The sequence below is a fragment of the Paramisgurnus dabryanus genome, chromosome 24 (genome assembly GCF_030506205.2).
Source record: "Paramisgurnus dabryanus chromosome 24, PD_genome_1.1, whole genome shotgun sequence".
Classification (NCBI taxonomy): Eukaryota; Metazoa; Chordata; class Actinopteri; order Cypriniformes; family Cobitidae; genus Paramisgurnus; species Paramisgurnus dabryanus.
In genome coordinates, this window is record NC_133360.1 from 15,651,088 (window position 1) to 15,669,835 (window position 18,748).

At 35.9% G+C, this 18,748-nt stretch overlaps 1 protein-coding gene across 1 annotated transcript; it reads left to right on the forward strand.

Moving 5' to 3' along the window:
• Positions 1-1,211: 1,211 nt before the first annotated feature.
• Positions 1,212-18,179, forward strand: mier2 (mesoderm induction early response 1, family member 2). Its single transcript, XM_065246731.1, has 13 exons — positions 1,212-1,274; positions 4,966-5,138; positions 5,581-5,706; positions 6,367-6,490; positions 9,134-9,210; positions 10,819-10,888; positions 11,182-11,333; positions 12,082-12,163; positions 14,850-14,944; positions 15,068-15,198; positions 16,125-16,234; positions 16,461-16,573; positions 16,698-18,179. Exons 2-12 carry the CDS (start codon positions 4,974-4,976, stop codon positions 16,538-16,540), a joined length of 1,212 nt encoding a protein of 403 aa, XP_065102803.1. The 5' UTR covers positions 1,212-1,274; positions 4,966-4,973; the 3' UTR covers positions 16,541-16,573; positions 16,698-18,179.
• Positions 18,180-18,748: the final 569 nt, after the last annotated feature.

The following is an 18,748-nucleotide window of genomic DNA, read 5'->3' on the forward strand; positions in this document are numbered from 1 at the left end:
AGATCTGCTACATATCACCACCTATATTTTGCATTGAATCTAGGTAAAGATAACTATTTTTAACAGTTTCTTTCACCTTCATGGAAGACCTCTGTGGCTGTCATAGTCAGCACTTCTCACTTAGACCACATCCTCTGACAAACTGATGCACAGGTGCTTGCAAACTGATCTGAAAACTGTTATCTTCTTTCTGTAAGTCACTGTATAGGATTGGATTTAGCGCAGGAAAACCTCAGGGCAAAAAACTGACACATATGTACTGATACACATGATGAGTTTATCTGTGAGCAACACACTCACCACTCCCTCCAATCAATCTCTATATCAGATTAGCGGATCACATGGAGTCTAAATGCCATCTAATGTCGAAACAACACTTTGTCTGTGAGCATTCGTGAGTCATGCAGGAATTCATGCCTTTTATAGATATCTCTTGTCTTTTTCTGATGACAAATGTTACATAAAAAATACAGATTAAAATATTAGGTTAGTTTCTTTGTATGTAACCAAAAGTGGGCTTTGATTTTGGTTGCCAGGTCTTTGGATAACATACAAAGTGTGTTGCTGCCTTAAATGTTTATGTATCTGATTGTACAAAAAGTCATTGACGTATTATTTCAAATCTTGACTAGTGATGCGTTGCTGTACTGTAGAAAAACGTAAATAATGTAAAATTTTATTTTGGCATGATTTATTGATTACATAGTTTTAAGAGTGTACTTGCAAGTGTTTGGAAATAAATCTGCTATTGTTAAACTGTATTAAGCTTTATCATGTTGATGTGATCTTTAAAAACACTTGAGTGTTATTTTCATCTTCCACATGTTTTTTTTTTATTTATTTTAAGTAAAATAAAGAGCTTAAAAATCCAAATAAGCATTATTTGAAGAGTGCCTCGTATTCTTTACAATCTACATTAAAGTGTATTGAAAAGGGTAAAATGCATATATTTAACAAATAACAGACAAAATAAAAAAACAAATTTAAGTAACAAAACTATTCCATACACCTTAGTTTGGATAATTTGAAACATTTGTAATGTAGATTTTATACAAAAACAAAGTTTATACGTAAACACCAACTCCTGTAGAAGTAAACATCACATTAACCCCTCACATTTAACTTGCTAGAGCATCAAGCACTAACAATAATATATGAATGTAACTATCATCCAAGTTAGCTAGTTAGTTAGTTAAAGAATGTAGGTTCAATAGGAGTTCGTCCTACACAACATCCGGGCATTGCGCCGCTTGCGCAGAATCGGAATGGCGGAGGTAAGTAAGCTTCGGGTCTCGCGGGCACAAGAATATAACGATTATAAGATCCACGCGCTCCGGTATGCGATTAAACCGCGCGTCGCGTGCGAACGGACACGTTAGGATCCCGGCCGTCTAATCGACCGAGCCCGACGATGTCAGACAAACGCGGTCAACATTAAATAGGAAGTTAAAGTGTGGTCCACTCCTCAGTGTTTCGCCTGTCTCTCTCGGTCTCGAGCGTTTCATTCGCCCGATCGTGCGCCACGCGAAACAATAGCGTGAACCGTGGTGCTGATCCGCGTCCCAGGTGCGCGCCGGGCGGTTGTCAGTTCTGAAGTTTCACAAGCGAGTTGGAATACATGTCACAGATACTGTCAAGGGCTATTGGACTTCCCCAAAAACTGTTTCCTTCTCGCGCCGGTTCAGGCTGACGATGCAAATGTTCAGCACCGAGTCGCAGGAAAGCGCCCCGTGCACAATTGATGCCGCTTTATTCATTTACATTTAGCTGACGCTTTCGTCCAAAGCTAGTTGAAAATATGAGAGCTATTAACCATTTTGTCAACGGAGACAACAGTAAGCACAGTCTAAAAAACTAAACTTCATCAGTAAAGTAAAGCTCTTGAGTAAAGTCTCAAACTTTAGTAAAACTGCTCAGTAATGTTACATCTTTAGTTAAGTTCTTCAGTACAATAGCCAACTTCAGTAAAGTTGTTTAGTAAAGTCATAAACTTTATTAAAGTGCTTCAGTAAAGCCTCAGACTTTAGTAAAGCTGTTCAGTGAAGCATTAACTTTAGTAAAGTTCTTTAATGAAGTCTCAAACTTTAGTAAAGAGCTTCAGTAAAGCCTCAAACTTTAAAAAAGTGCTTCAGTAAAGTCTCAAACTTTAGTAAAACTCTTTAGTAAAGTCTCAAACTTTAGTAAATTGCTTCTATGAAGTCTCAAACTTTAGTAAAGTGCTTCAGTGAAGTCTCAAACTTTAGTAAAGTTCTTTAGTGAAGTCTCAAACTTTAGTAAAATGGTTCGGTAAAGCCTTAAACTTTTGTAAAGTGCTTCAGTAAAGTCTCAAACTTTAGTAAAATGGTTCGGTAAAGCCTTAAACTGTAGTAAAGTGTTTCAGTGAAGATTTAAACTTTAGTAAAGCTGTTCAGTTAAGCTGCAAACTTCACTAAAGCTCCTTAGTAAATTCTTGAAATTCAGTAATGTCGCAAAGTTCAAGAAAGCTCTTCAGTAAAGTTACAAACTTGTGTAAATTTTCTTTATAAAGTTACAAACTTCTGTAAAGCTCTTTAGTCCTGTTAAAGTGTTTTAGTAGTTGAGAAGAAGTTACAAATATGTTTTTTTGTGCGTTTGTGTTGTTTAAATACCGGTCGCCGTGATTTTACAAAGGAAGATCAACATTTTTTGTTGGTCCTGGATCAACGGTTTAGTAAAAGAAACTTACCCTTAACGCAAACCCTAACTATTTTTATTCTTGAAATTAGTGTGAAATAATAGTTTGAGAAGAATTTTTAAGAGCCCCTGACCCAATCCAAAACCTAAATCTAATCCTTCAATCTAAAGGATGTTGATCCAGGATCACATCCTACTTGGAGAAATCACGTTCGCCTTTAAATACTGTTGGCTTTTAGATCAGGTCCAGAAATGTTTTAATGTAGTGAATAATTGTGGAAATGATGTGTCATATAGCAATTATTTATATGAGGTTTGTTGTATAAGTGAAGTAGAATAAATGTTACTAGACAGGGCATAAAGGACTAACTGATGGCATGTGGCAAGTTTAAAAGATGCTTGGGCCAGTAAACAGTATTGTCGGGCCAGTGCTTCGCCCTCAGTAAGTAAAATTAATTTTCGCCTGTGGCCATTTGTCTGTTTGTATTCCTTATACAATCTCACCATCGAGACATATTTTAAGCATCGCAAATGTTAGCTTCTCAGAAATGTCATGAGGTTTCTCCTACCTTATTGGTTGTTGTGGACACTGTTGCATGTGTTGCTTTTTACGTCAGCTGGTAGAGCAAAGCGATGTTAAGATGGCGGCGGCGCCCTCTAATTATGAGGCCAAACCAAAACGTAATTATTTAACATCTTGGAAGCAGATATTTACTTGGGTAAAACATGACGAAAGAAATAATGCAATGTTTTGCACAGTTTGCCGTCAGTTTACAGGTAAAGCAGACAAGTCAGGAGCCTTTTTTGTTAGAACATGTCTGTTGTATATGTAAACAATTATATTTTTCTTTTAAATTATTATTTTTAAATATGTGACACTGAAATCTTGTTTTTGGTTGTACCAGTACTGCTAGATCACTTTGTATAGTATAGATGTAGTAATTTTTAATCTATCCCTTATAAATACGAACTATTGAATTCATAGTTTCCACCTAAACACTACTAGAGTTGTTTCGGCAAAAAAATTGTATCTTGGTATTAACCAACACTGTCATTAAAAATATATTTGAAACAAGATGACAGATAGTGTACAGTATTTTGATTTTTAAGTTTTATTTGGTGAAAAAAGCAAATTATATTTATTGACATAAAATCTTTTTTTTTAAAGGGGATTGTTATATAAGTGAATTAGACTGTATATAGGTGTAAATGGATCAAAATGTATTGTAATAGTTTTTTATTAATTTAAACTGTGTCCTTTAATCATTTACACAGTTACCATATTTATACCAGTTGTTTTTACTATTAAGTTAAGATAACTTGCTATTAGCTACTACTACTATCATCATTTGAGGGTATGTTTTTATAGGACAAACAAGGCAAATCATATTCAAATTGTGTCAAAAAGTATTTTTGTCTAAAAGAGGCTTGTCGTAAAAGTCAAGTAGAATGAATAGATTGTGTTTTGTAATGATAGTATGGAAAAAGGTAGTAATCTAGTAATCGTAGTATAGTTATTTGTAGTGATTTCTAGTAGTTTATTCTGATTTTACCGTACAGTTTGTAACTATGGTATTCTGGTGAAAACCTTACTTCATATACTGTATAACCTGAGAGGCTGAATAGACGGTTTTAGCAGTAACAACATAAACAAGTGGCTTTAGTGTTTTTCAACACGTAACTTCCGGTAAACTCCGCTATGAATAAATAACATCAAAGTACTGTAAACGTAGTTTATTTATATAAAACACATAGATTACAGAGAAAACTAAAAAAAACTAGAATTTTTTTTATTTTCGACAAGATATTCGTTCAAAAGTTCAGTTTAGCAACTAGTCAGACCATTAAAAAAACTGAAACCGGAAGTAAAGTTAGGACCAGACACGTATCGCATCACCGCACGTGCGTCTGATGAAACGTCTATAGGCGAAATTATGTTCAAAAAGGTCCCGAAGTCATTCCGCATCACTGAATCCATTGAATTACATAAATACAGGAGCAGCATAGAGCAGACTCTCGCGACTGTAGACGTTAATGGTTTTTCTTGGTTCATATAAAATCATTTTGACGTCTCAGTCGCACCTGACTATAAGTTCCAGGACCTTCCCAAACTATAAAAAGTGTGACTTATATCTGGAAAATACGGTATGAGTGCCAGTGCATTAGATATAGGCCTTAACTTTCTTAAAAATGCTTAATTTACTCTGTTTATTATTTAAAAAGTAATGTCATTGTTGATCCTTGATTTCATTCAAAAATATCATCTAATTTATTACAGTATTTTTAAGAATGGCTTGTTATATTTTACCGTAGCTGTGCGAATGGGCTCCAAAGAACAGCACCACAGTCGTGTAGACATTTTCCACCAGGGCTATGTGGTGCCACTGGAGGGTGTTCCCCGGGCATCCACATTCCTAGAGGGACAGGACAGGAGACTGGGGTCCTTTTGGAGGCAGCCGGCAAAGATGGCGACCCAGTCTCATACAGTGAGTGCAAACCCTCCTTACCACTTTGACCTGTTGGGTTGTTAGTGTATTCATAAGTTTAAAAAAAAATTATTTCTGTGATTATTTATTCACACTCATGATTCAAATGTGTACACTACATGTGACCCAGTCTGTGAAATTCCAATTCAATTTTAAGTTTTATTTAAATAAAATGATCCTGCAAAATGTAAAGAACGTTCTGTGAAAAATAACATTAATTTCTTTAATATTGAAAGAGTAAGGTCATGTCAAAGATTGATTTGAAAATTTAAAATAATTTCAAGTCAATGAGAGAAATCAAACTTTGATTCTATTCATATTATAATTATAGTATGAGACTTGAGCCTGGATTTCACAAGTTAAAACACATCCCATTTTGTTCTCAAGAACAAAAATGTTAAGGGTGTGTAAAAAATGAAATGTATTGCTGACCTGTTCACAGGGTGGTGAGATGCCCCTTGAACAATTGCTGGCACTTTATGGGTACAACCTGTCTGGTCCTGTCCTGAAGCAACAACAGGAACCCAACGAGCTGGCAGCCAGTCTGCCTGAAATGACACTGGACAAGGTGACTGTCAGCTTATTTATAAGATCCCTACACATAAGGCAGTAGTATTTAAGAATTTATACTGTGACCTGTTAGTCATAACATACAGTTAAAATATAATACAATAAACTAATATGTAGTACTGTATATACAATACAGTTTATGATCACCTGACTGAAATGTTTTACATGATCTTTAAATCTTTTGATCTGTAGGCAAAATGTTTTACATTAGTTTTGTAGACAAAAATGTAATTTTGCCATTGTGTTATTTCTTCCATTGTAAAACTAACTTTTGATTAAAAAAACGTTTGATTTGAAAAAGCAGCCAATAAGAATTTGAAAAGCACATCAGGGTGAAACCTCAAGAAGCTGCTTGATAAAATGATAAGACTATAATTCTGCAAGGGTGGCTACTTGCTAAATATGAATATTCTAAATAATATAAATCATATATTTTTTAACAAAATTAAAATGTCATAGTTTTGTTAAGTTTAATATTATTCAAAATATTAATAACGAATGAGTAAGTGACCCTAAACTTATGAACAGTAGTGTATTTAAAAATTATACATAATATATACATTATACAAATCTAAAAAATATATATATATACAATTACAGATTTTTTTTAGATTTTAGAATAAAAGTGTTATTCATTTTGACTATTAACTTCTTGTAGGTACAGATAGGTAAAGATCTCTTTTCAAGAGAGAAGGATGGGGATAAAAAACGTCCCTCTGCTGATGACCTCACACCCTCTGTCAAATCCCATGAATCTGACCTCTTACGATGTCACCTAAGAGGTATGACATCACACACAGTTACAATACCTCTTAAGCTGCATTTACATTGTAAGCAACTATGTTGCTGTGTGTCTCCAGTCTTTTTTATGAGTTTGTTAGCAGGCATTCCTAATTCTGGTTGTCCTAGAAATGGTTATGTTGTTGTAGGTTGCCAAGCTTTTACTGAACGATTTGTGACCTGGACCACGAAACCAAAAAAAAGTTAGATTTTCTTTTATGCCAAAAATCATTAGGATATTATGTGGAGATTAGGTTCCATTAAGATATTTTGTACATTTCCTACCGTAAATATCTTAAAAGTTTACTTTTTACCCTTTTGGAATCCATTCAGCTGATCTCCGGGTCTGGCGCTAGCACTTTTAGCATAGCTTAGCACAATCAATTGAATCTGATTAGACCATTAGCATCATGCTAAAAAATAACCAAAGAGTTTTTATATTTTTCCTATTTAAACTTGACTTCTCTGTAGTTACAATGGCCTTCATTTATCAAAAGTGCGTACACCAAATTTCCAGCGTACACCCAAAACCACGGTGACTTGGAGATTTATCAATATGGACATTGGCGTATGGCACGCTCAAATCCTACGCCAACTCAGGAGGTGGTGTAGGCACCTTTTAAATTAGTGCGGAAATGCGCAAATCTGTGTGACTTTACCAAAGCATTTGATTTGTATGCATATGTATTCCTTCAGTTGCGAGCCTGTGCGCTTTACCTGATGTTTCAGGGCAGAGCATGTGAACGAAGCGTAGCGGCAGTGTAGCATTGACTAATATTACCATCAGAGCGCAGAGCACCTTTCCGAAAATTCTGCTCCGTTCGATCAATACGCTCAGCACCGCTCGCTCAACCCAGAACGCCCTTTGATAATTTGTTCGAGAGTCTGTGAAAACATCAAGCAAGTTATGGAATTCAAGCCTTATACATAAATGTAAAGTAAAAATCAAAGTTAAGATTGAGCAGGGAGAAGAAATTGAAAGGGAGTACGGATAGACTCTAAGAGTAAGCAAATATTCATAACGGACACAAATTAACAATTCTTTTTCTTATTTAGTCTTAAGTATGGCAATAGATATAGAATTCGTTTCCCTATATTTAACAGTTTGTTCCTTGGAATGAATTAATATAATATTTTTTAATCACTATTACAATTATTATTACTTCAAATTATGAATTAGCCTAGTAAAGCATGTGGATGTCATGGAAACAAATTGTTCATTTGAATTATATCTGGAGCTCCGTATCTGGACCAAACTGGATCTAAGATATAGCTACAAACAGATGCAGAACAACACACTACAGAAGTTACTACACCATTTTAAAATATTATTTAAAAAAAAACTTAACCGAACCATTAAGCAGACATAGAATTTAGATGTAGGCAACAGTAAATAATAATACTAATAATAATGATAATAATAAATAATTCTTCTTCTAAATAACAATAAGCATCATTAATAATAAAAATAATAAGAAGAATAAGAAGAATACAAATTGTCTTGCAATTATTAATGTGTCTTAATCCCACTCTTTAAACTCCCAAATAAAATTTTTTTTGTTTCTATCCACTTCTCTTCTTTGCCGTCTTCCGCGTGTCCATGGCGTAAAATGAGGCCGTGGGGGAAGCGGAGACTTGAATTTATATGGGCGTGTTATTCTAGTGACGATCATTTTCAGCCGCGGGATTTATGAAGGGCAGGTATTGCGTACACCTGAATTTCAAAGGTACGCACAGATTTATAAATCAGGCGGTGAGAGAAGTGTAAGCATAATCTTAAATGAGGGCCATCGTGTACTAAGCCGACAGAAAATTAAAAGTTGCGATTTCCTAGGCAGATATGCTAGAAACTATATTCTAAAACTGGCGTAATAATCAAGGAATTTGCTGCTGTGACATGGCTACAGCAGGCATAGTGATATTACGCAGGGCCTGAAAATAGTCCCCTGCTATTGAAAGTAACCAAAGGGACATTTACTTTTCTGTCGGTCTTAGTACACGATGTAACTACAGAGAAGTCAAAATAGGAAAAAATATAAAAACTCTTTGGTTATTTTTTAGCGTGATGCTAATGGTCTAATCAGATTCAATGGCTTATGCTAAGCTATGCTAAAAGTGCTAGCGCCAGACCAGGAGATCAGCTGAATGAATTTCAAAACGGTTAGATTCAAATGTTTAACTCTAGGGGAAATGGAAAATGAGCATATTTTCAAAAAAAGTGTCCCTTTAATAGTAAACCCTGATTACACACGAGGATCTGGCAAACGCAAGCGTCTCTTTTATTATAAACCCTGACGCATCGGCATCAGTTACATATTTTGACATGACGTGTGATGCACAAAAGTTTACATGATGCGCCGAACACATATTTTGACATGATGAGGCACACACATGATGGGCTAAAAACATGTTTTCACAAATACATGCTTTGCATTGTGCACCCTCGAAAAAAGAAGTCACAGGCCGCCATTGCTCAGCTCAGAAGTGGATGTTTCTTGTTTTTTGATGTTTTTAAAATCTTACTTGATCTACATTTTTGTTTTAAATTTTAGAAGAATTTTAATGCGATCGTATCTATCTGTTCGAAGAATCACTTTATTTTCTTGTCCAGTCCGCATGGGTTAACTCTGTTCATTCTTTACCAGGTGATGACAAAGACAATTCAGTCAGCTCCTCAGAAGACGACTCAGAAAATTCTATCCACTCCAGTGATGGCCGCAAGGTAAAAAATATGTTTATTGCTGGGGTGCAATAAAACCAAACACTTAGGGCCCTTTTCCATTGCATTGTAACCCCACGGGTTGGATAGGGTCAGCTTACTTTTGGGGGGTTTCCACTGGGTACAGTACGTAGTACCCGATACTTTTTTTAGTAACACTCAGCTTAGCTGATACTAAAATGTGATGTGAAAACACTGAGGGAATCTGCACTACCAGCATTATCCTAAATGCAAGACGACTCAGACTTTACCTTCATACCTGCGCTGGCTCGAGCAAACCTGTTGTCATCTATGCTTTGTTGTAAGTTTCCAAACTCCACTATAGTGGTTAAAAACATCCATAGGCTGAAAATCAGGAACACCATACCAGTGTTTTCCTTGTGTGCATATATGTGGGGCATTTTTGCAACTTTTAGCCGAGCGTGTTGACTGATGCCACAGTGTTTTTACAGAAACTTTCATATGAGACCGAGGTAAACTCACCTAAAGGATAATTAGGAACACCTGTTAAATTTCTCATTAATGCAATTATCTAATAATACACCAATCAAATGGCAGTTGCTTCAATGCATTAAGTGGTGTGGTCCTGGTCAAGACAATCTCCTGAACTCCAAACTGAATGTCAGAATGGGAAAGAAAGGTGATTTAAACAATTTTGAGCGTGGCAATTTTGGTGCCAGGTCTGAGTATTTCACAATCTGCTCAGTTACTGGGATTTTCACGCACAACCATTTCTAGGGTTTACAAAGAATGGCGTGAAAAGGGAAAAAGATACAGTATGTGGCAGTCCTGTGGGGGAAAAGCCTTGTTGGTGCTAGAGGTCAGAGGAGAATGGGCCGACTGATTCAAGCTGATAGAAGAGCAACTTTGACTGAAATAACCACTCATTACAACCGAAGTATGCAGCAAAGCATTTGTGAATCCACAACAAGCACCCCACCGGGTACCACTCATCTCCACTACAAATAGGAAAAGAGGCTACATTTTGCAAAAGCTCACCAAAATTGGACAGTTGAAGACTGGAAAAATGTTGCCTCGTCTGATGAGTCTCGATTTCTGTTGAGACATTCAGATTTGGCGTAAACAGAATGAGAACATGGATCCATCATGCCTTGTTTCCACCGTGCAGGCTGCTGGTGGTGGTGTAATGGTGTGGGGGATGTTTTCTTGGCACACTTTAGGCCCCTTAGTGCCAATTGGGCATTGTTTAAATGCCACGGCCTACCTGAGCATTGTTTCTGACCATGTCCATCCCTTTATGACCACCAAGTATCCATCCTCTGATGGCTACTTCCAGCAGGATAATGCACCATGTCACAAAGCTCGAATAATTTCAAATTGGTTTCTTGAACATGACAATGAGTTCACTGTACTAAAATGGCCCCCACAGTCACCAGATCTCAACCCAATAGAGCATCTTTGGGATGTGGTGGAACGGGAGATTCATGCCCTGGATGTGCATCCCAAAAATCTCAATGATTAAAATCAAACTTTGATGCTCCTTATCTCATACAGACAGGGTCATGTGTGTATAAAATGTAGTGTGATTTGTAAATGACATTGTGCTGAATTGCTTGTAGTAATAATGCTTTTCTATGTTTTGGTTGTCAGGCCATCATGGTGGGCTCCCAGTATCAGGCTGTAATTCCTTCTCGTAATTCAAACACGTGTAATGAAAGAGGTGTGTTAGTGTTTCCTGCATCAATATTTGAATATATAGCGCCACAACACGAAAGATGTGAGCTTATGATTATTTTGATAAACTGGGAAAAATTATATTTGGTCAGTGAATTCACAACATACCTTTACAGTAAACAGATATGATAAGCATATAAATGTGAGCTTTGCTGTAATTAAATAATATATAAACACACACAAAATATACATTGGTCTTATGCCTGGTTTACTTCACTATGGCTGGCATTTTGTGCATCCACTTAGGACTCACACCTGTTCTGTTACTGTTATCAACAGCTTATGGGTACGAGGACCAGTTGTTGTGGACCCCCGATGTGTTGTCCAGTCCAGCTGTAGAGGAGTTCCTGATTGATGTTCAGAGAAGAGGGGGTGACAATGGAGCTACAAACACTTTAACCACAGGGGACACAGTTAAAGATAATGAACAGGTTAGGTTTAACAGCACACATTTCAGGGCTGTATTATTATTTTATACACTTGACTGTTCATGACTGACAGTTTATAGAGTATGATTTGTTCGTTTGAAATTATAGTGGTGTACAGTAAGGATGCATATTAAAGGAAAAAACACAGTTTTTCAATATTTTACTATGTTCTTACCTAAACTTCGACAAATTAATACATACCTATCTTTTTTTAATGCATGCACTTTTAATTTTTGTACAGCACTTCCTGAATGTATTAGCATTTAGCCTAGCCCCATTCATTCCTATGGCTCCAAACAGGGATGAATTTAGAAGCTACCAAACACTTCCATGTTTTCCCTATTTAAAGACTGTTACACGACTAAATATGGTGGCACAAAATAGAACTTTTGTTTGGAGTCATAGGAATGAATTGAGCTAGGCTATGCCAACACATTCAAGAAACACTGTACAAAGATTAAAAGTGCATGCATTGAAAAAAGATAGGTATGTATTTATTCATCTAAGCTGTGGTAAGAACATAGTAAAATATTGAAAAACTGTGGTATTTTCCTTTAAAGATTCTGCACTTGCATGCCATTAATCACAATAGCACATAGTTGACACTGATTATATTAACTAAATATTACATTGCCTTGCTTCCATTAAAACAAAAATGCTCGGTATAATAAAAATGTCTTAAATTTGGAAAATGAAATGCATTGCTGTTATTCAGTTAAAATATATGTATTTATTTGTTGTCCTTTTGAAGGCTCTGTATGAACTAGTGAAATGCCACTTCAATGCAGAAGAGGCACTTAGAAGATTTCGTTTTAATGTCAAGGTTTTCAGTGGTAAGTCATTTTGATAATCATTTTCTCTCTTACATTTCTATTTTGAAACATTGGTAACACTTCAGTTAATGCATTAACTAACATAAACTAACAATGCACTACACTTCTAGAGCATTTATTAATCTTAGTTCATGTGAATTTCAGCATTTACCAATAAATTTTTCAAATCAAAAGCTGCAACTGAATATAAACAATTATGTTGAAACTCTTTCCCCGCCAGCATTTTTTTTTAGTTGCCAGCCAGCGCCAGCATTTTTTATGATTTTTCACAAAAGTTTGATTCCTTCCAGAAAATGTTCTTTTTAAAATATATAACATACAATATATCAATTGAAAGTACAGACCCCCTGCTTTCAAACAAAAAAAGATTCATCCTATCTTCATTTGTTTTCTTTTTATCACTTCTCAAATGAAGAGTTTGGTTCTAAAACGCAATAAATCCATTTTGACAAATTTCGGTAAAAACGTGTTTTTTATACCAACAAAGTGACAAGAGAAAAACCACTTTTTTCTGTTACAAACTTTCACATAGCAACTTTAGGTTATAAAAACATAAAAAATTCAAATCCATAACTTGACTTTCAAAGATTTATTATAAAAACGAATGATTTTTTTCCACAAAATGCAATAAATCCATGACGTTTTTTTTTTTCAAAATTCTACAAATCTATTCAATCAATGTATAGATGTGCATTCATTTTTGCCATTTTATATTCATTTAGTTGAACAGTTGTACACACTGATTAAAAAAATTAATCAAAACACTTACTTTGTCATATTAGGAACACTGTCATTGCTGCGCGGTTATACTAAACGCCATCGCTTAAAGGCGGAGTCCACGATGTTTGAAAAACGGTTTGGAAAAGGAGACGGGCCGACTACCAAAACACACTTATAGCCAGTCAAATCAAATCAAATGCCGGGTTGCGTATGTGTGGGGCGGGTCTATCAACAGAAGGTCCAGATTCTATTGGGGTAGGGGCGTGTTTGTTTAGGCGATTTCAAATATCAACACTGGCTTTCAAACATCATGGACTCCGCCTTTAACATTTTTCACAGCGATAAGCTGTGATTCTCGTTGACTTTGAGTAAAATTATGGAAAGTTTTTCATAAGATCCCCTGGGATCAATGTGTTAGCACGAGAGAAGCTAGATGCCGTCGGAAGAACAAGCGATCGTCTCCCGAGTGCCTCTCGCGTAAATTATTAGATGTTGATGGCTTACGTTTCTTTCCCGTCACAGAAAACCACAGGTTTATCAATGCTATTAAAGTATTATTTCGATTTTGTTTATTTGTTTGTTGATCACGAAGTACATAGTTGATGAGGAAAACTAGGACTCTGTGTACTCAACGCGCCACCATTGTTTGTTTACATTGCGTGGAATGGTGCGCTGTAATTTGTGGAACGGATTTTTTGCAATCGGTTGAAAAGGGGGAGTGGCATTTATTGCGTTTTGGGAAAAAAGAGAGAAAAGATTACAGAATAACACGGCGGATATTGGATTTTGTGTAAAATGAAGAATTTTAACTTTTAAATACTGACCTGATATAATACTGATTTTGGCAGTAACTCAGTTTTTTTTCAAAAATGGCATTTATTGCGTTTTGGAACCAAACTCTTCAAATATAGGTTTAGGTAGGAGCAAAAAAGCTGAGGTAATTGCATTTTTGTATAGGACTTTTGATAGAGATCAGATTCATAACGATGATCAAAACATACACAGAGTTTTTACTGTTTTTAAAACTCTGGCTGCTTCAGTGTTTTGTAAGTTGGGTAGCGGATAATAGTGAAAATGTGAATTGCCGTGAAAACTTAACTGAATTGATGAGATAACTTTTCAATGGTGGAGAAAGAATTAAATATTGACATGTTAACTCTTTCCCCGCAAGCATTTTTTTTAAATTTGCAAGCCAGCGCCAGCATTTTTATGATGTTTACAAAAGTTTAATGCCTTCCAGAAAATGTTCTTTAAATATATAAACATACAATATATTTGCATAATAACTGTATATTAACTAATGTTAACAAATGCAACCTTATTGTAAAGTGTTACTGAAGCTTTTTAAACTTAGGCTACATTTACACAACAATTATGTGGGAAAAAATTGAAAATAAAAATTTCACGAACACACAACAATGTTGCGAAGACGAAAAAACCTGTATTGCACATGTCAGACCAGTAGATGACAATGTAACTTTGTAAAAAACACTTCTGTGCACATTCACTTTCTTCTACAGAGCGATAAATATCAACAATACATTTTACAAAGACTGCACAAGTATTGAGCAGTATTGTTAAGACAGAAGCTAAGGTGGGTTTATGACAAGTGACCCTGGATTATAAAGTGCCAAAAGTGTAACTGTTCGACAGCATAAGCACAGTCCTGTAGGTCAGTATTATTATTTTGGTTATACACATGCATGACTGAATTAACACATGGCGTCACCATTATCGAAGATTCACGTTATCATAGTTTACATGGAGATTACAAGGCGTCGTTTTCAAAAACTTGAATGTTGAAACGTGTCTTCAAAGTTTTTGTTGTGTAAACAAACAGCCAAACCAACAACTTTTCTGTTTATGGTTGAAAATGTTGTCTTGTAAACGGCCCACAAGTAGTCACAAAAAACATAGCGACTACTGCAAGGTATGCACAGTGATTCATTTTTCAACAATTTTCTAGAGGAACTCTGTGGCTGGAGTGAGGATGAGTGTCGTAACTTCGAACTTGGCTACCGTGTCCATGGGAAAAACTTTAACCTCATACAAGCCAACAAGGTGACCTTTTGATTTTGAATGAGGAACAGGTTTTCTCATAGCTATACAGCAATTTTGAATTGGGTGTAATTCTGATACTTTTGGCTCGGACATGTGAGATCTCTCTTATTTGCCCTGTCTTAGGTCCGCACACGCTCAGTAGGTGAGTGTGTAGAGTACTACTACATGTGGAAGAAATCAGAACGGCATGAGTATTTTACACAGCAGGCCACCAGGCTGGGTCGGAGAAAGTGCAATATGCCATCTGGGAACATGTGAGTAAACTACTTTTTCCTCACTGTGAACTCAACAAAGACTGAAGCAGTAGTTATAAAACAATGCAGATGGTAAACAAAGAGCTTTAAATACCTTTGTTGCCCTAATTAAAAAGATTCAGGGTACATTTGAACTTGTTGAAGATTGTATTTTCAGAGGTGGTGGCATCCAAAATTCAAAAATATTTTCTATGCAAAAGAAGACAAAGCTCACCAAAGTCAGGAAATGCATTTTTAGATTCACTTTAATTCAAATTTGCTTTTAAAAATTGAAGTGAATTTGGGTCCAAGGGTTTGATCTGATATATACAGTCCTCTTGTAGTTTTAAAATTCATTAAACTACTGAAATTATAGTGATCCGAGAATAGAGCCTTGTGGGACTCCATGGATTACAGTATCAGAAGGCCATTCCGTGCTAAATAAATCCAAAAGTTTATATTGACATTAGGCCTCCAAGAGACCTTATAGAGGAAATAGATGAACAGATGAGCTAGTTTATGACAGTACATCTCTGTTCATACATATATGAGAACAAGACGACATTGAAAGTGTGCATAATGTGAAACCACCGCTGTGCTTTAACACCTCCTACGAGGGCACGAGCAGTTTCTGCAAACAAAACACTGATTATACCTTGTCATTAATCTGTGCATGTAAGCGACATGTAAATGTACATTGAGGAAGTGGAAAAGAGAGTATTTTCATTCTCTTGGACCACAGTGTGTTTTCAGAACTGTACAGGGTCAAGCCAAGAATTTACAGACTAGCTCAGTGTTTATTCACTACATGTATGGTTTATTAACTTACACAGAGCCAGTTCTTAAATTGCATGCTTCAATATGATTGGCTGGCTTCTACATTATATTACACTACACTGATACAGCAGTTCTAGGCTTCACTTTGATGTTTGATATGTGCGTCTTAGAGAGGATGCAGAACCCGATGGAGATGTTGGTGAGGTGGAAGGTGCCAATCAAGGTTTGCCAAGTAGATCCATTCAGCTCCAACCTGCAGTCATGAATCTGGATAAACAAGGTACTTTACTGGGTTTTAATCACCTTTACTTGTTCATCTGACACCAGTAATTTCTGTAGTATTTGTGCATGTTTTACAAAAAATGCCTTTTCTTTTTTTCTGTTCTGGATGATAACTGCGATGTTATGGTTTGTTTCACTGTTGTTTTCCTCCATCTGCCAGCTATTGCCCATTGTATTTGTGTTCTTTTATGTTCCGTCCTCTTTCATTTGGTTGCTTGATCCAGAAGCGAGCCTGAATTGCACGGCTCAGTTTCAGGGTCGGCCTCGACGGAAACGCACACCGCGCTTCCTCTTAAAGCCCTGAGCTTCCTGAAGCCTAAAACTGACAGATACGCAGGTAAAACCAGAACTATAGATATTTGCTAAAATAATAAACAAAGCATTAGTGTATTGTATTGTATGGTTCCACAGATATTTGATTATATAAGATTTGCTTGACCACATCTTGTTTTTATTTGAAGGTTCTGAGCAGAACTCTTGGGAGATGGAACTATGTGGAGATTCTCTCTGTAGCCTACAGGTGGAGCAGGTGTTCGGCCATTTTATGCCTCCACTGCAAGTTCTTCGGACATCAGACAAAGATCGTCTAGGCATGGCCTCTCTGTCCACCCACCTTGACCTCCCCCTATTCCCTAGTAGCCACAACGTCCCTTTTTCCCAGCCAAACTCAGGGCTCTTCAAAGCAGGTATTTACCAGCTACATCTAGGGTCTTTCCTGAAGATGCCGGACCTACTTGCATGGAGTATGTTGCTTCCAGAAGACCTCAAATTTACTTTTCCCTACCCGTCACATCTCTTCGCACCTATCCAACACCATAACTCCTCCACACAGTGACTCATCTGTTCACCAAACATTCCAGTTAGAAGCAAATAACTTTATTGCAATGATAATGACAAGTGTTATGTACCGACACGTTACTTTGCTGTCTTTTTCTGCACACAAAAGTTGCTAACGAAGTTGTGCCCCGAAGACAAAGAAAATGGGAAAAAGAGGTTTTTGTTTGTCTACCACAACCTACAAGACTGAAGCACACTTTATTAATGTCTTTTATGGAGAAAAGGACAACTAAGATCCATGCCTAAATATCTTTCAATGTTGGCGTTATGGTGGTCTGAATTTAGATCACTGTCTAAACTTTAGAAGCGTGATTTACTACATGCTATGAAAATGTTTTTTATTTAAACTACCTTGTAAAGATGGCAGCCTTCATACCTATCCAAGACATTTTCAACAACTCCTATACATTTTTCTTTTCATGGCATGTAGTTCTTAAAAAAATTACCGACGCTAAAACTTTTTTGATAATATTAATCAACAAATGAACTACTAACACATTCGCTTTGTCTGATCGTTTTCCCAATACCCTCCATGGGACGTTAGCTTTCCCAATGTAGCTCCTCTTTGTGCAATAAAGAACTCAAGTTCCTCAGGGACTCCGATCGTTTCCCTCTCGGTCTGGTCCGTCAGTACTTTAGTACTAAGTGTTGAAGAGGGTTTATGAATGGTTTATCATTATATGCCTTGCCAACAATCCTGATTTGTCTGTGTTGCGACACTTTTAAATAACTCCATGAAGTTTCTCAGGTTTTGCGGACAGTTTGGAAACCTCTCCCTTTGTAAAGGGCCCAGAATCCTTCACCACCCAGAGAAACTGGCACCATCAAATCCATTTACTGTCACCAACAGGACTGTTATTCAGGAAAGAGGGCTTCACGTGTCATCCTCTTTATCACTTTGAATATTCATAAATGATTCATGTGTGTTGCTTTTAATCGGCTTTAAATTTGGTTTTTAGTTTACACGGCTCAGAAGATACAAAAGGGAGACACACACTGCCTTTGCTTACATGACTTGTATTATGTTTTTTAGCAATTTATATATTACTGCTCATGTTGATTTATTGTGCTTATTATATTTTGTAAATAAAAAAAGATCTCAGCAATATTATTTTTGGTTTATGCATTACCACTTTAGGATTTGTAGTGTTTTTCTGAAATGCTACTACACATAAAACGTAAATTTGAATGCTGTTCAAATGTTATTATTATAATACTATTTAAAAGTTAAGTGCCTAAACTTTACCTGCACAAGCAGCTTCACTATGGTAAGTGGCATCAGAATAAATGTTGTTTATAAATGTGGATTACACATCATCTTGCATCATAACATTTTGACAGAAGTCATATTTAGGTGAGACAATCAGCAGTCGTCATTTTTTTAAGGAAAGGAATATTTGAAATACCTGCATTTATTTAAAATCTATTTAAATTGTAATTTATAATAAATGCACTAATATTTTATGGAGGAAATAAATACATAAATGCAGAAATAAATAAATGCAGGAATACAGAAATAAATGTATAACACAAATGGTAAAAAAATAATACAATTAAAAGTTGATACTTTTGACAAAACAATATATTTATTTATTCATTATTTATTTAATTCCGCATTTAATAAATTACTTATTAATTTCTGCACTTATGTATCTATTTATTTATTTACACAAGT

Coding starts and splice junctions, on each gene's coding strand:
- mier2 (XM_065246731.1), top strand. CDS start 4,974: ATGGGCTCCAAAGAACAGCACCACAGTCGTGTAGACATTTTCCACCAG. Junction 11,334..12,081: donor CAGTTAAAGATAATGAACAG/GTTAGGTTTAAC, acceptor GTCCTTTTGAAG/GCTCTGTATGAACTAGTGAA. Junction 15,199..16,124: donor AATATGCCATCTGGGAACAT/GTGAGTAAACTA, acceptor TGTGCGTCTTAG/AGAGGATGCAGAACCCGATG.